The 14,901-nt window shown below is 37.6% G+C and overlaps 1 protein-coding gene across 2 annotated transcripts in view; it reads left to right on the top strand.

Annotated features, from left to right (window-relative positions):
- The first annotated feature begins 459 nt into the window (after window positions 1–459).
- The window catches only part of tafa5l (TAFA chemokine like family member 5, like), a 103,025-nt gene continuing 88,583 nt past the window's right edge, over window positions 460–14,901 (top strand). Inside the window, exon 1 of one of the 2 annotated variants that reach the window (XM_058388899.1) lies at window positions 460–785. In XM_058388899.1, the coding sequence (XP_058244882.1) occupies window positions 755–785 (31 nt within the window). In that variant the 5' untranslated portion in view covers window positions 460–754. The remainder of the gene's footprint in view (window positions 786–14,901) is intronic. The other variant, XM_058388898.1, reaches the window with a different exon arrangement.

Below are 14,901 nucleotides of genomic sequence, written 5' to 3'. Positions count from 1 at the left end.
TCTTATATATGTATCTATGAATTACTTATTCATTGTTTTTTTTTGTCTTTTTAATGTGTTTGTTCCTCCTTACCCCCATGGTAAGTTGTTTTCACTTCCCATCATCACCTTCAGCTTGCCTACTGGGCACTAAGGCACTTATACCTAAAAAGCTTTTTTGAGACAATCTTTACTATGCTATCAGCTAAAATATAAATTTAATCTCTTCCCTTCCATTCTGTCTTTCTCACTATGAGAAGATTTCCATTAAATCATGGCATCCTCAAACAGCAAGCCAAAATCTTTACATTTCAGCTCCTTTCTCTGTATTTGTCTCATTTGTTTTCTTTTTTTCCCCCCCGCTTCTCCTAGAGGCTTTCAGCTCGCTCTTTCTCTCTGACAGGAATAAAGTGCTGATGTCTGGCTAATGGAACGTTATAATAAATCACCTCACAGCTCCGCCGTCTCCACCTAGTACTGTATCTCCTTTTTATTTGGACACTCATCAGATCTCATTATAGAAAATCACCAAAGGCCGACTGGACACGAACTTCTGCACTCTTTTCACCGTCGCATCATCCCTCCATCAGCATTCTCATCTTGGTGAGAGTAAAGGCAAATTAATGCATAATCTGGACACTTTCCCTGCATGAGGACGTAAGCTAATGCAGTATTATAATTCAGGCCAACGTTTTAATATTAATTATACCCCACTGCTCTCGAATTCTCATATCTTAATTGTCAGAAGATGTTGAGGATCTAGCTTGCTTCATGGATGTCCAACAACATTATGTATCTACAAACAGGTAAGAACTAGGACCTGTTGTTTTGTTTTGTTTCAATAAATACAAATGGCAAATTGCTATAGTATCAGAGGAAATAAACAGTTTGGCGTGTGCTGGTATAACAAAGCAATCAATTTATTATTTTTTTACCACAGCACGCTCCATCTTGTTTCATTCCTTAATTATACAGCTGACAGTGATCGTGACAATAATATAAAATCATCTCAGAAGATGAGCGTCTTCAAGCGACAGATTTGTAGAGGATGTTAGCTTAGCAGTGCCTGTCGATGCTCTGTGTCACCATATGGATTATATCGACACAAAGGTATGTTTACAATTATGTTGATCGTCTTACTTCGCCTCAGTGCTCCTTAGCTCTCTGTGCAGGATGCCGTTATTACAGGACTCGCTTTTTAGTGTCACACTTTTTCACACTTAGAGAATGAAAGTCTGCACCGTGCCTCAGCTCTTAAAGGGTCGTCTAATAAACATCATTAGAGGAAATAAATCATGTGAACTGTGCCCAGGATGGAAAAAGTGGAGCTGGAACATATCATCTTTCTTGTATAGAATACAATTTCCACACATCAGAAATGACTTACGCGTATAGTTTTTGCCTTATAGAGTCATTTGGGGTAAATATCAGGGTTGTTGGAGAATTTTTGTCCAGAAATTCATAATGGCAGCATTCAAATTATTTGCTTCAGACAGCCACAGGATGTAGATGAGAAACAGAAGCAATGATACATGAGAAACAGGACATTTGAGATGGAAGTCATTCATTAGATATTTCATTGTTAAAATATCTACATTTATTGCATTGATAGCATCGCAGTTACAACCTGCATATTTAGTGTGTGTGTGTGTGTGTGTGTGTTTGAAGTCAGTGAGTCCATAAATATCCTTTGTTTACATTTTGTTTGAGGGGGGAAAAAGATAAAATAAGAAAAGGAAAGAAAAACAATGAAATCTACTTTGCTTCTGGTCTTTGTGATGGTCACATTTGCACAAACATTTATTTATTTATTTTCCTGCTGTGTTTTAATCTTTCCAGAACAAAAATCATCCGCTATCGCCCAAATGTATTCATTTGTCCAGGTATATATATATATATAAAAAACCCTTAAATGCAAGTCGAGCCTTTGTTTCACTAAAGCTCTCTTAATTTTGAGCGAGACACTCGACTACACAGGTAATTGAACACCTCATTACAAGTGTCTGCTTCTCTCTTCAGTTACAGATTGTGCTTGGTCTCATGCAGTCTCTGGTCTAAATAACCAGTCTAGCCATTTAAAAACTCGATTCTCTTTTTTCTGCACACTGGCTGTTTGCATGTCTTACACGAGTTTTGTTAGTAATTGCATTGTAACACATAGCGGCATCGTTCCTGCTAAATTATACCGTATGACCCTGACTGCTATTATATTATTTTGTTGTGTTTCTTCCACAGCTATTAATTGTGATTTCATGAATTCAAATGAATCTTGTTTTTGTGAAGCTGTAGCGATTTCTATTTATTAATCAACATCATGTGATCATTTCTACCCATTTATGGCTACAGGTAATGTTGTGGAGTGGTAACAAATTTATCTGCTACTTTTCAGTCGTAATTTCACCTGCCTCTCTTTTTTCTCTCTCTCTTGAGGTTAATAAAATAAAATAAAATAAAATAAAATAAAATAAAATAAAATAAAATAAAATAAAATAAAATAAAATAAAATAAATAAATAAATAAATAAATAAATAAATAAATAAATTTGGCATGTTATTAAGAGACCACAAAACCATTCATACCATATTGGAAAGTGGAAAGTTCAAGATTTACTTGTGACTTATTACAAATCATTGACACGAGAGTCCAAAATGCTGAATAAATGCGACAGGTTTATGTGGAGTATCTGTCATGCATGTTTCTGTGTACCTTGAGCTTCTGAACAATGAGAATAGAGAATCCAGCAGCTATGTGGTATAAGATTATTTCACTGACATCTTCTGTCTTACTGGACAAAAGTTTATTCATTTCTTTTAATAATAATAATAATAATAATAATAAGAAGAAGAAGAAGAAGAAGAAGAAGAAGAAGAAGAAGCATTTATTTTTGTCACATATATTTTACAGCCCAGCAAAATTGTTTATTCAAATGTCCCAGCTTGGGAAGTTGGGGTCAGAGTGCAGTGTCAGCCATGATACACCACTCCTGAAGAAGCGAAAGTTAAGGGCCTTGCTCAAGGGCCCAACAGTAGCAGATTTGAGCCCCACCCTTTCACTGAACAACCCACAGCCTTAACCACTTGAGCTGCCAATGAATGCCTGAATGAAGTTGACAAGCCTGTGTTGAATCATTAGCAACTGTTAAGAATTTCAATAATCTTATTATAGTTTTATTTTTAAAAAATCATTAAAAATACAATATAAGTTTGTCATTGATATTTGACACTTATCTAAAACAGATTGGGGTTACAGCCATGATCATCAGTCATACCTTTCTTTTGGACTTCATTCACGGGAAATTGAATGATTTCAGCCCCAACAATCTCATTCATTTTGATTCATATCAATTTTTCATGTAATCAAAATCAATTCATCTGTATGAAAAAAGCAAGTATGTTGCACCCTGGCTACTTTCTGCCCTGTTTTTCAGTCACAATTGGCATGCCAGTCCACTTCCTGTTTGACTGACACTCCAGCAGCGGGTTGCAATTGCCTTTTGAAATTCAGTTCTACAGTAACCCTGTCTAGCATCATTGTACATTACAGAGTCTGTGTGAGCTGGAAGTCTGCTCTCCATCACCCTCCCAGAGTCTCCATGTACTGCACACGTATACTTTCTTCCCAGCTTTGACACATTCCACAGCCCAGCATCAAAGCCTCCGTGAGCTGAGTCAGGTGTGTCAAAGTAGAGGAAAAACGCACATTTGTAGAGGTTGCCAGGTCTGAGATTGAGAACTGCTGCCGTGGTCGAAAGCCTGACTCGTTGCGGCGGCGGTACCCTTGGAGAAACTTTATATTAAGTACTTTGCCCATAGCCACTTCGCCAATGTGCAGGAAGCGTAAAAACTTGCCGTCTTCTGGCATGAGCATAATTCAATGCCTAGCAGGGCCAGAAGCAATGACTCTCATGGGGAGCAAAGCCAAAGGCACTCTACTACCTCCTACATACGTTATTTTTAGTCGAGACTATGTTCTTATGTTCACTGTGTGTCTTTAGGGACAACTGAAAGCCATGATGGATACTTTAAAAAAAAAAAAAGTCCATTGTGTCCATACAATTTCAGCATTGCTTTCTTAAGCTGTGTTCAGGTTTATGTGCGTATTTGAGCAGCAACATACTGATTAATTAATTGAGGCTGGTTTCTTCATCCTTTTGATTCGTTCCAAGGTCTGAGGTTCATCCTGGAATAAATCTGAATTTCAATTTCAGGGCAATACAACGTGTAAAACTTACCATGTCATCGGGCTGTAGCATAGAGTAAACAGTGTAGAATATAATGATGAACGTGGCTTTGTTTTGTTACTATAGAAACAAGGAGATGTGAAACATGAACGAGAGAGAGAGAGAGAGAGAGAGAGGCTAAAGTTCGAAACTTATCAGGTCACAGTTTTCAGTACATTGCATCATTTGTTGAAGCGGTGTATGGGGAAATGATGAGTGGCGCTGAACATTTTCATGGTCCTACCTTAGAACATCACCTCTTTCAGGAAGACGCTGCTTTTGGTGTGACAACAAGCTGTCTTAGCCTGCAGCGTACATTTAGCAGCAGGCAGCGTAAACAAGATGCATATGGCTCCAAGCATGTCACCATCATACCGATTCCTCCCCTCCAAAGACATTCATCATTTCTGTGTGTATTTCTCAGGTTTTTGGAAAAATTTGGTGTAGGGGGAAAGGGGGTTGGGGATAGTGGGGTGTTTAAACCAGAAAAATGTACTGCACTTTATTGTGTGCAAATAGGCCCTTTTAAACAATGCACTATTTTATATATTATTTTTTTTATATTAAAATTCACTTCTGTGAGTTTACATTGTTGTGTGTTGGATGTGTTTAGATGTTCTCCCGGATCTTATTCCATAGACTTTACATGGAAATGTTTTATTGTTTATGGCAATAATTGAGGAAAACACATTATAATTCTGATTGAGGTTTTTCACGCTTTGTATGCTTGCCTATCGATCTGTTTTCGCAAGAGATGCGCATTATTTTTAGCCCATGTTTCAGTGATAAAGTGGTGAAGATAAAACGCTATGAGTTCAAAATCCCACAATGGACATAGACCCACTGCTGGGCTTTTGAGCCTGATCCTTAACCCTGACCTGCTCAGCTGTATACTTACACTATATATCCAGTCTCGACTTAGATAAAAGCTTCTGCCAAGTAAATAAGCATCGAAATGTTTGTTTTAGTGACAGGCATAATCTTTTGAAATGTGTGTCTGAAATATGTGTTTAAAAAAAAAGAAACGCAGAACGCTAGTTTGTAATGTGACAGTCGTGGAAGTGAATGTCATGTACTTTGTATAACAATGCTATTGTGTTCTTTATGCAAGTGCTTGGAAGAACTTAAATGAATGATTTTGTTTTTGAGCTAAATTTGGAATAAAATACAAAGACGGAGACAAAAAGAAATCGCAGAGTGAGCGCTTGTTAATAATTGTCGGTTACTCAGTATTAGTTTTCTAAAAGAACAGACTACAGCCCTACTTTCTTCTTTTTGTAACTGCACATTGTGAAGATTTTTTATTCCTTTAATACCACAGCAATCTGCCAAAACGTTTTTTTATTTTTTATTGTTTTCCAAGGCAAATCACAGGTCTGTAGTAATGTACTAGTTATGCCTGCATTATTTTTGACTTGTCTTCCTGTTCCTCTGAGATCTGTTCATCTTTAGCCGCTATATCTCAAGAACTAGTGGTTGCCAGATTTCTATTAAATTATCATAATCACTAGACTAGCCGAGGAACTGGTCGGATTTTAGAAGGTCACAGCAAGGTCAAATGTCTGAGTAGTAGATTAGTAACAAGAAAGTCTGGAATTGTTGGCGGAGGCGTCCCTATTGACTTGTTCTAACATGTCATTGTTTCTATAGTAACAGATTTAACACACAGGAACCTGACACGAAATGTCATCATTACCAAATTGCTGTTACATGAATAAATCACTTCAAGACACCTCAAGACATGCATCAGAACTCATCATACCTCCCTATCACTGATAACAGCATGGCTCTAACTGGTATTTTTCTCTAACTGCAGAGCTAGATGCTCGTAAAAATGTCTGTCTTGCTGGACCTTAATCTGTTAACAACAAAGCTACCTCGGAACCTCAGTATATGAATTTAATTCGTTCTGGAGGAGAGTTCTTAAGGCGAAAATTTGTATTGTGAAGTGAATTTTCCCATAAGAAATAATATAAATGCAGATAATCCGTTCCAGCCAGCCAAAAATATTACTAATATTCCCAATACGAAGCGTATGTAAACTATATGGCTTCTTACAAAGAACTGACCCAAGCCAAGCATTCCATGTCAAGGGTCCTCACAGGAAGTCGTGCCACCAAGCTTGGGCTAAAAACGGAACAGATCACCCACGCCACCGATCTGTCAACAAAAAAATGCGTGAAAAATCACATAGCTTTTGAACGCATGCCGAAGGCAACGTTGGTATCGTGGGTTGACTCTTTCCAAACAACTTTCGCTGACTGAAAAAGAAAAATTACATTTGTAAACTTGCTTCGGTTGGCTTTGCTTGGCTTTCTGCTGACACAAACAAGTTTTGAATGGCTCCAGGAAATACTTTCAACTTAGCCAGTGTTTGGTTCGGTTCATTCAGATGCCAAAAATGCTTCATATGCCGATGCAAATTTCTTGCAAAATTTCAATTCTTAAGGCGAAAATTCGTAAGGGAGGGCATTCGTATATCGAGGTTCCACTGAATCACAATAAAACAGCCGGTTAACATTAGTGGTGTAGTAACACTTAAGAAACCACAGAGACAGTCTAACAAGCTTTGTTTGTTAATGGTTTAGTTTAATGGCTTGGAAATGTATTTTGTATTATGTAGCAACGTACATTTTGATGTATTTGTGCCGCTCGCTGTTCTTCATGACCATGACGTGGAACATATGCCTTGATGTGTGGAGCATACACATGTTCTTTGTGACCTTACATACAAGGACAATGCTACAAATATACCACCATTCCTATGACCTTACAAAGGTATAGATGAATCAAAAGAAGTAGCAATTGTCTGACATGCGTCTTGGACCTGAGAGAGATGGGATCATGGGTTATACTAAGATGATAAACCAGTTCATCCCCCAAATAATGTCTTGTTTTCAATATATATTGCCTATATTTAATGCCTGTTAAAATTACAGGTCTGTTTTTTTCCACCGTTAATATGATATAGCAACCGTTTATTTTAAATTCACAATTTACAACCATTCATTTAAATTTACAATGGCTGAGATGCATGTGTTTACACCACTTACTTTCAAAACACTGTTTTGTTTGTTATACATCACACAGTCTTTTGAATAAGAGTCTACCAAATTAGCACAATCTTGATTTGGCAATTGCTCCAGATCTGTCAAACTACCAGGGGATCTCCAGTACACAGCTCTCTTCAATTCATTCCAGCAGTTTTTGGTAGGATTTAGACCTGAGCTTTGACTGGAACATTCCAAAGTGTTGATCTTCCCTTAAATTCCATCCCAAATGGACTTTGGCTTTTTTTATTGTGCTGTCTAATGGAATCCTGCAGGTTTTGTCAAAATATTTAGCCATTTGGAGGCATCCGTGATTCTTTCTATCTTGACCAGCCTGAAAAGACACAGCCACATTGCACAATGCTACCACCACCATGTTTCACCATGTTCTTTGGGTGATAAGCTCTCTTGTTGTTGTGCCAAATATATCTTTTATATTTATACCCAGAAAGTTCTACCTTGGTGTATCTAGATGAAGTTAAGCAGCCAGGTCACACAAGGCTTCCACCACCATGCCTCACTATGTTAATGAGTTCTTTGGTGATAAGCTCTCGTTGTTGTGCCAAATATATCCTTTAGAGCTACACCCAGAAAGTTCTACCTTCATTAGATACCATATGGTAAATATTTTGCTGTTTTTTCATGAGAAAGGGCTTCCTTCCTGCCACCTTACCCCACAGTCCAGGAAAAATATAAGTGGTTGTTGCCAGATATTACCACAGCTCTAAGTTTTCTCTTTGTCTTTTCACCTGTTTTCATGGGGTGTTCCGTTCTTGGAAACGTCACTGTCTTACCCCCATTTTCTCCACCTGTTGGTGTTGTTCTGCAGCACTGCTCATGGTTTGGATATTCTTTTATACCTGCTGTAGACTCTTTGTGGACCATGAGATCAGTCCTACTCTTGTTTGATCAGCCCAGTCACATGTCCCAAATTTTATTTTCCTAAACATTTCTAAACTTTCCAGTCTGTTTATTTTATGCAAGTGGAAAAATATCCGACACGATTGACCTTCTTTTCACGTTTTACATCATCCTGCTATTTTAATACTGTTGTGTAGACTTTGGAGATAATCATCGTATGCATAAAAGGCATGACCTTGATATAATGGTTTGTCTAAAAAAAAAAAACATTGCTTGCTAAATAGAAATAATATGAAGAGCCATCCTCTAACGTTATACAAATAAGCACCAAATTCAGTTATTTTCCCCTTAATGTGAGAAATATTAGCACAGAAGGACCGATTAGACGATCGCTCCTTGTTTTGATAATTCAGTTAGACTTTCCCCCTCGCTTTTTATTCTTTGATCACTAGTATAAACAAGTATGTTTGCATTATTAAAGGCTGATGGAATTTCAGATTTCCACGAGCATTTGAATGGTATCTTGTTATTCAACCAGCTGCATTAGCATATAAATGTGTATCTCTTTTTAGAGGAAAATATTGCATGCTGGTTTTGCTCGAATGGTTTTTCGGAAAACTATTGCCTCAGCGGCATCCTTCATTTAAGGTGGAGGTGTGACTTATATCTGCACAATGCACATTTTAGAGCCACTGAAATGAGACAATATGTGGATTTCCATAACCCATTAAAATAAAGGAGCAATTTGTTTACTGTATGCATTTTCTTTCCAGTTCTAACATTATTGCTAAAGCAAACCCTGCTAGAGAGGGATTTTATGGAGGGTTTTTTTTTTTTTTTTTTTTTTTTTTTAAAGGCAAAAAGTCATTCTTGCTCAATTTGAAGGTCCCATGGCTCTCAACCTATAAAACGTTCTGGGATTTGAGTTTAACTAATCCAGGTAATTATGAAATCCCAGCCCCATCATTTCAGTACTAACGCAACGTGTGACTCAGCAATGTGTGTGACCTCTTTGACCGTGGCAGAGCGACGGAGCTGCGCTTCAGCCACTGCATTTGACCTTGCAGTGCAATAAAACATCATCAATCACATTTCAGCTTTGGGAATTTTAGGAAATGTGCGCTGGTTTAAATCATGTCTTACAAGCTAAAAACAACCAAGTCCCAGACGTATTGCGCTGTGCATACAATCCTGACTTTTCAAGGCAAACTGATACTTGGCCTATCTTTGAACAGGAACTAGCATATAGAATGTCTAATACATAGACCTTGTTCTTTTATTAGCCACCTATTCAATGTATAATTCTGGAAATTAGTACATTTAGTGCTAGTACGCACATATTTCATCTGCTGAATATCGCCCGGGCTGTTTTTGTATAGCATCATTAAGTATTTCTTTCACCTGAAAGAGGGTTCTTATGTTCCCCCGGCAAATGGATCTTTAATTAGCAACTTTTAGATAAATACCATTATTCAGCCTCCTCCTTTTTTTTTCCTCAATAACTCGTTCAGCAAGATTAATGATAGGATGCCTATTGTCCACAAAGTACTTTCACTAATCACTGAGAGTACGATGAGGTGGGGTGAGGGGGTGGTGGTGTGTGTAGGGTGTGTGTGAGGGTATTAAACAATGCAAATCAAACCACATTCTTCAAGCGAGCCGCGTTGCGCTGCTCAGCCAGATAGCACGGGGAGAAGGGAGAAGGAGACGACTCCATTAGCAGCAAAACGTTAAAAAAAAAAAAAAAAAAAGACAATACAGAGCGTATGATGTATGTGTTTCCTTTTGTAGCTGGCTTTGGAAGAAGAGTTTATTCCTCCGTAAAGGAGTGCGAGACAGAAGCAATTTTACTGTTTTGACAAACACTGTCATTAATGAGCGTGAGATAAGATAAGAGAAGTAACGATTAGCTACTCATCACCCTGAAAATCTCACTTTTTAAAAAATAAATAAATAAATAAATAAATCCTGGTGGTGGAACAAAGCCATCATGCTGTAACCAGATAGACAGAACAGATTCCTTATTAAAGTCATGTTAGTGATTTGGCTTGATATCTGAAAGCTTAATGAAGAGAATAAGCTCGAATAAAATTAACTGTAGTATGTGTATAATATTGCACTACAGAATTGTTGAATTCTCTATTCCGTTCAACAGAAGGTACACAACATCAGCTCTAATAATAATCCCAGCTACAAGACAGATGACAGTTCGGTTTATATTATCGCGCTTGTTCGAATGGGATCGTTTCTGTTGGAGAAGTTAATTTACTGTGACTTGCATCGCAGGTGCTACATATAATCCAAGATCAGTGATAGAAATGCTGTTATTTAACAAATAGAAATGCTTTATTGTTGATAGGGTAAAGGATTCTGTGTTTACTGAACATTAATTTTTAAATCATGGGATCGGAGGACTTTATGGATTCTGTGTACTGTAACATGACAATGTGAACTTTATGAGTTATTAACTGAGGAAGATTATTATTATTATTCATTGTGTAATATATGGAAATATTCCCCGACCATTTTAAATAGGAACCCCTGAGCCCACTGATCCTCAGATTCCTGTTCTTGGCTTCTTGTTCCTGTTCCACTTCCAAAGTTCACCCCAAGGTGTTGTGCATTCTGAGATGCTGTTCTGCTCACCATGGCTGTAACGAGTGATTATTTGAGTTACCTTTTGTCAGCTTAAACCTCTTGTCAGTCTTCTCCTCCAAACTCTCTCATTAACAAGACATTTCCTCCAGCAGAACCGCTGCTCACTGGATGTTATTTGTTTTGGATCAACTCTAGAGACTGCTATGCATGAAATTATTTCTGAGATATTCCTAGCCAGTTCATCTGGCACAAACAACCATGCCAATGAGATGATATTTCTGATGTTTGATGAGAACATTAACTGAATCTCTTGACCTGTATCTGTGCCATTTTATCCATTGTACTGCTGCAACATGATTGGCTGATTCAATAATTGCATGAATGACTGCATGCCAAAAATAATTGCCTACTGCATTTAAGAGTTCGCTGATCAATTACTGTTGCACGTTCAGAGTTTGAGTTTACCCGGCATTTCGTAAGACCAGAATATCCAGAGAGAGCAAAACATGCTGTCAGTCAAACAAAATGGCAATTAAACAGGAGAGGGACCATCTGGTATTGAAGTACATGAAGGATTCTTCACTGAGTAGCATCAGAAATGTGCCTGACATTGTAATACATGGTTTTGCTTGGAATTAATAACGGTGTATCAATATTTTTTCTTGATGTAGACTCTGCCGATGTTCAAGTCTGCTATCCAGTGGATACCTTTTTCTTCCTTCCCTACAAAATGCATTGAAGGTGCAAGGACTCTCGATTATCATATTTATAATAGGCAACACAGATGGCCAATTTAGAAGGCTCTTAATCAGGGCCAAATGGCTTATTAGATCAAATAGTAAATTGTTTGATCTGTTGATGAGTTTACACCATATCTTCAGTTCACATTCTAGCTCGGAGCTAGCGGTACCTTTAGGTCATCTGGCAAAGCATTCAGTTATCAAGATTCCACAGCATAGAAATGGATAGCAGTGGAATTTTTGGCAAAAATGCAAGTCCAGTGGATCCACAGCATACGAATTTGATTCTTTCTGGAGGCGAGTTCTTTATATTGCGAAACTAATTTTCCCATAAGAAATAACGTAAATGCAGATAATCCGTTCCAGCCACCCAAAAATATGACCAATATGACCAATACGAAGCGTATGTAAACTGTATGTCTGCTCACAAAGAACTGACCGAAGCCAAGCATTCCATGTCAAGGGTCCTCACAGGAAGTCGTGCCACCAAACTTGGGATAAAAATAGAACAGACCACCCACACCACCAATCTGTCAACAAAAAACATGCGAAAACGTTGGTATCGTGGGTTGACTCTTTTGAAATAGCTTTCGCTGACTGAAAAAATCTGTAAACTTTCTTTGGTTGGCTTCACTTGGTTTTCCACTGACGAAAACAAGTTTTGAACGGCTTCCGGACATACACACCAGTTAGCCGGCATTCGGTTCGGTTCTTTCATATGCCGAAAATGCTTTGCATGCAAATTCCTTGCAAAATTTCAGTTCTTAAGGCGAGAATTCGAAAGGGAGGGCATTCGTATGCCGAGGTTCCACTGTATTGTGATGTATGAGGTGTATGTATGGTACCTGTTATTGCAGTTTATTGATTCCTGTGCCAGCAACGATGATCAAAATGGTTTATCGGGGATCCCTCGGGGTCCATCAGTGTCTCTCTGGCGATTGCTCTGGTCAGCAGTACTGTATTAAACCATATCCACTGGTATACATCACCCACAGATATTAAACAAGTAAGAATTATGCAAGACGTGTTCTCATATATGTGGATCGTGATCTAGCATCTCTGCCAGGCTAAAGGACGTTCAACATGGCTTGCATGTCTAATTCTTTTCTAAGAAATTATAATCATTCAGTGACGATTTTCTCACTCCTTCCGTTTCACAGTTCAGACGAAATTCACGGCCAATTCTCATAGAACTGCATTGTAGGCTTTACAGACTGCCGTGTGCCACAAGGTGTGAATGTTTTTCAGCCTACACTTTCAAAGGTAACCAGAATGTTCTGTGAAACACAGAATGCTGCTTGTTTATGTAAGGATCTTAAGTTTGATGTAATGTGCATACATTTACTTGCGCCTATTTAATAAAGATAATCATAGCAAATATACTTCTAAAGCCCCGCATCTAAGATAAAGCTTGTGTTATCTTGCTAGCTAATGTTAGAATCAAAGATTATGAATATTTATTATTTAACATTAATTCTCAGAATTAGTTTACTAACATTACAGCTGGCTAACATTAGCAGTGAACATTATGAACATATACATGTAAGATTTAAAAATATCTCGGATATCCTGTCAGTTTAGCTCAAGTTAGCCAGCTGGCTAGCAGTAGCAGTGAACATTATGACTATATACATGTATTATTTGAAAATATCTCAGAAATCCTTAAGAAATCCTGTCAAGTTAGGCATATTGTTAACAGTAGCAGTAAACACTGTGAATATTTAGACTTAACAAGACTTAAAAAGTCAGTTTAGAGCAATTTTACCTAGCTGACTACATTAGCAGTGTAGATTGTGAACACTTATAGGTATGACTAAAGATCCTTTCAGAAATCCTGTCAGATTAGTTCAGTTTAGCCAAATAACTAGCGTTACCAGTGAAGATTATGGATATTTTTTAAAAGATCCTGTCAGAAATCCTGTCAGTCAAAGCTCAAATTACCCAGCTGACTAACATTAACAGGAAAGATCATTAATTTTAACAAATATGACTTAAAATCCTGTTAGAAATCCTGTCAGATTAGCACAAATTAGCCAGCTGATGATCATTAATATTAATAAAAATGACTTAAAATCCTGTTAGAAATCTCTCAGGTTCAAGCAAGTTAGCCAGCTTGCTAGCATTAGCAGTGAATATAAATGTTTCTATGATTTAAAGTGTTTTCAGAAAACCCGTCAGAATGATTGTAGCTAGTTTACTCGCATTATAGTGACTTTGTTTACATTTATAAATGTGACTCATACATCCTATATTAAACTCTGGTTCACCGAAATTGTTAAGTCAATCATTCAATAAAAAAATAAAAAAATAAAATAATAATAATGATGATGATGATGATGATGATGATGATGATGATGATGATAATAATAATAATAATAATAATAATAATAATAATAATAATCAGAAATGAATATTATTATTTGTGAATGCCAATAACGTCTTGTACCTATGGCCATAAAAACTTCTCAAACACAATTCCAGTGTTTCTATTTTTGTCCTTCGAGGTATGCCGCCTTATTTCTCTGTTCATTCGAGCTCAATGACATGCACAAATTTCCATATTACTTTTTATAATGGAAGACATGTCTTCGGTGTAACACTGAGACAAAGCTCATTAATAATGTCGTCTCTAGTGATCATAGATTTTTGGCGTATTATGCCGATTTTGAAAAGAATAAATCGCAGTAATAAACAGTGCAGTAAGAGCAAAAGACACACAGGTAATACATACAAATATGGTGACAGAGTGTGAGAAGAGTGGTGAGATCTCAGCTCTTCACAAACATTGCACAAGTGTCTGGATTGAAGAATGCACTTGTCATCACTTCTACACCATTAAAATGAAGGATGCTCAGCTACAGGGGAATTTATGGTGCAAACGTTTTGTCATCAGGTGAAGATTTTTTATTACACCCCCCTTCTTTCCCCACCCCCCCTTTTCCCCCCCAAGCCAAAGGTCTTGCTCTTGTCCCATATTCACTCACCCCTGACTTTAGATTTTGTCACTTGACTTAATTACTAAGCCAGTGTCATCCTCAGATATTGAGCTTTCATCCGAAGCACGTGATTAGTCTTGTCAGAGTTGCATTCCTGTTTTCTCTGCATTCCTAGTGCCGCCACATTGCAGTGGAGGGACCACCTGTCTAAGTTCGGCATCTAGGGGTCAGGTGTTGAATTATTGATATGATGCAGCACAAGTGGGAGGTTTTTTAACGGTGGTCATTTAGAAGATGGAGTAGCATCAGTAGGGTGCTAAATCTTGACAGCATCGTCCACAAAGAGTAACTTTATTGGCTGCACAGATGGCCCACGCACTACGGTTCAATAACTTCCACTGGGATCTGTAGGAATGTGTCTCAAACTGACCTCTAGTTGTATACATAGTGAATTACTAATTATGGAATGAAGGTGAGTGACCTCATAAGGTCATAAAGAGGCTAGATTTTCTGGAACA

The sequence above is a fragment of the Hemibagrus wyckioides genome, linkage group LG05 (genome assembly GCF_019097595.1).
Source record: "Hemibagrus wyckioides isolate EC202008001 linkage group LG05, SWU_Hwy_1.0, whole genome shotgun sequence".
Taxonomy (NCBI): domain Eukaryota; kingdom Metazoa; phylum Chordata; class Actinopteri; order Siluriformes; family Bagridae; genus Hemibagrus; species Hemibagrus wyckioides.
The sequence above is the reverse complement of the archived record's forward strand: the minus strand, read 5'-3'. Positions and strand labels throughout refer to the sequence as shown.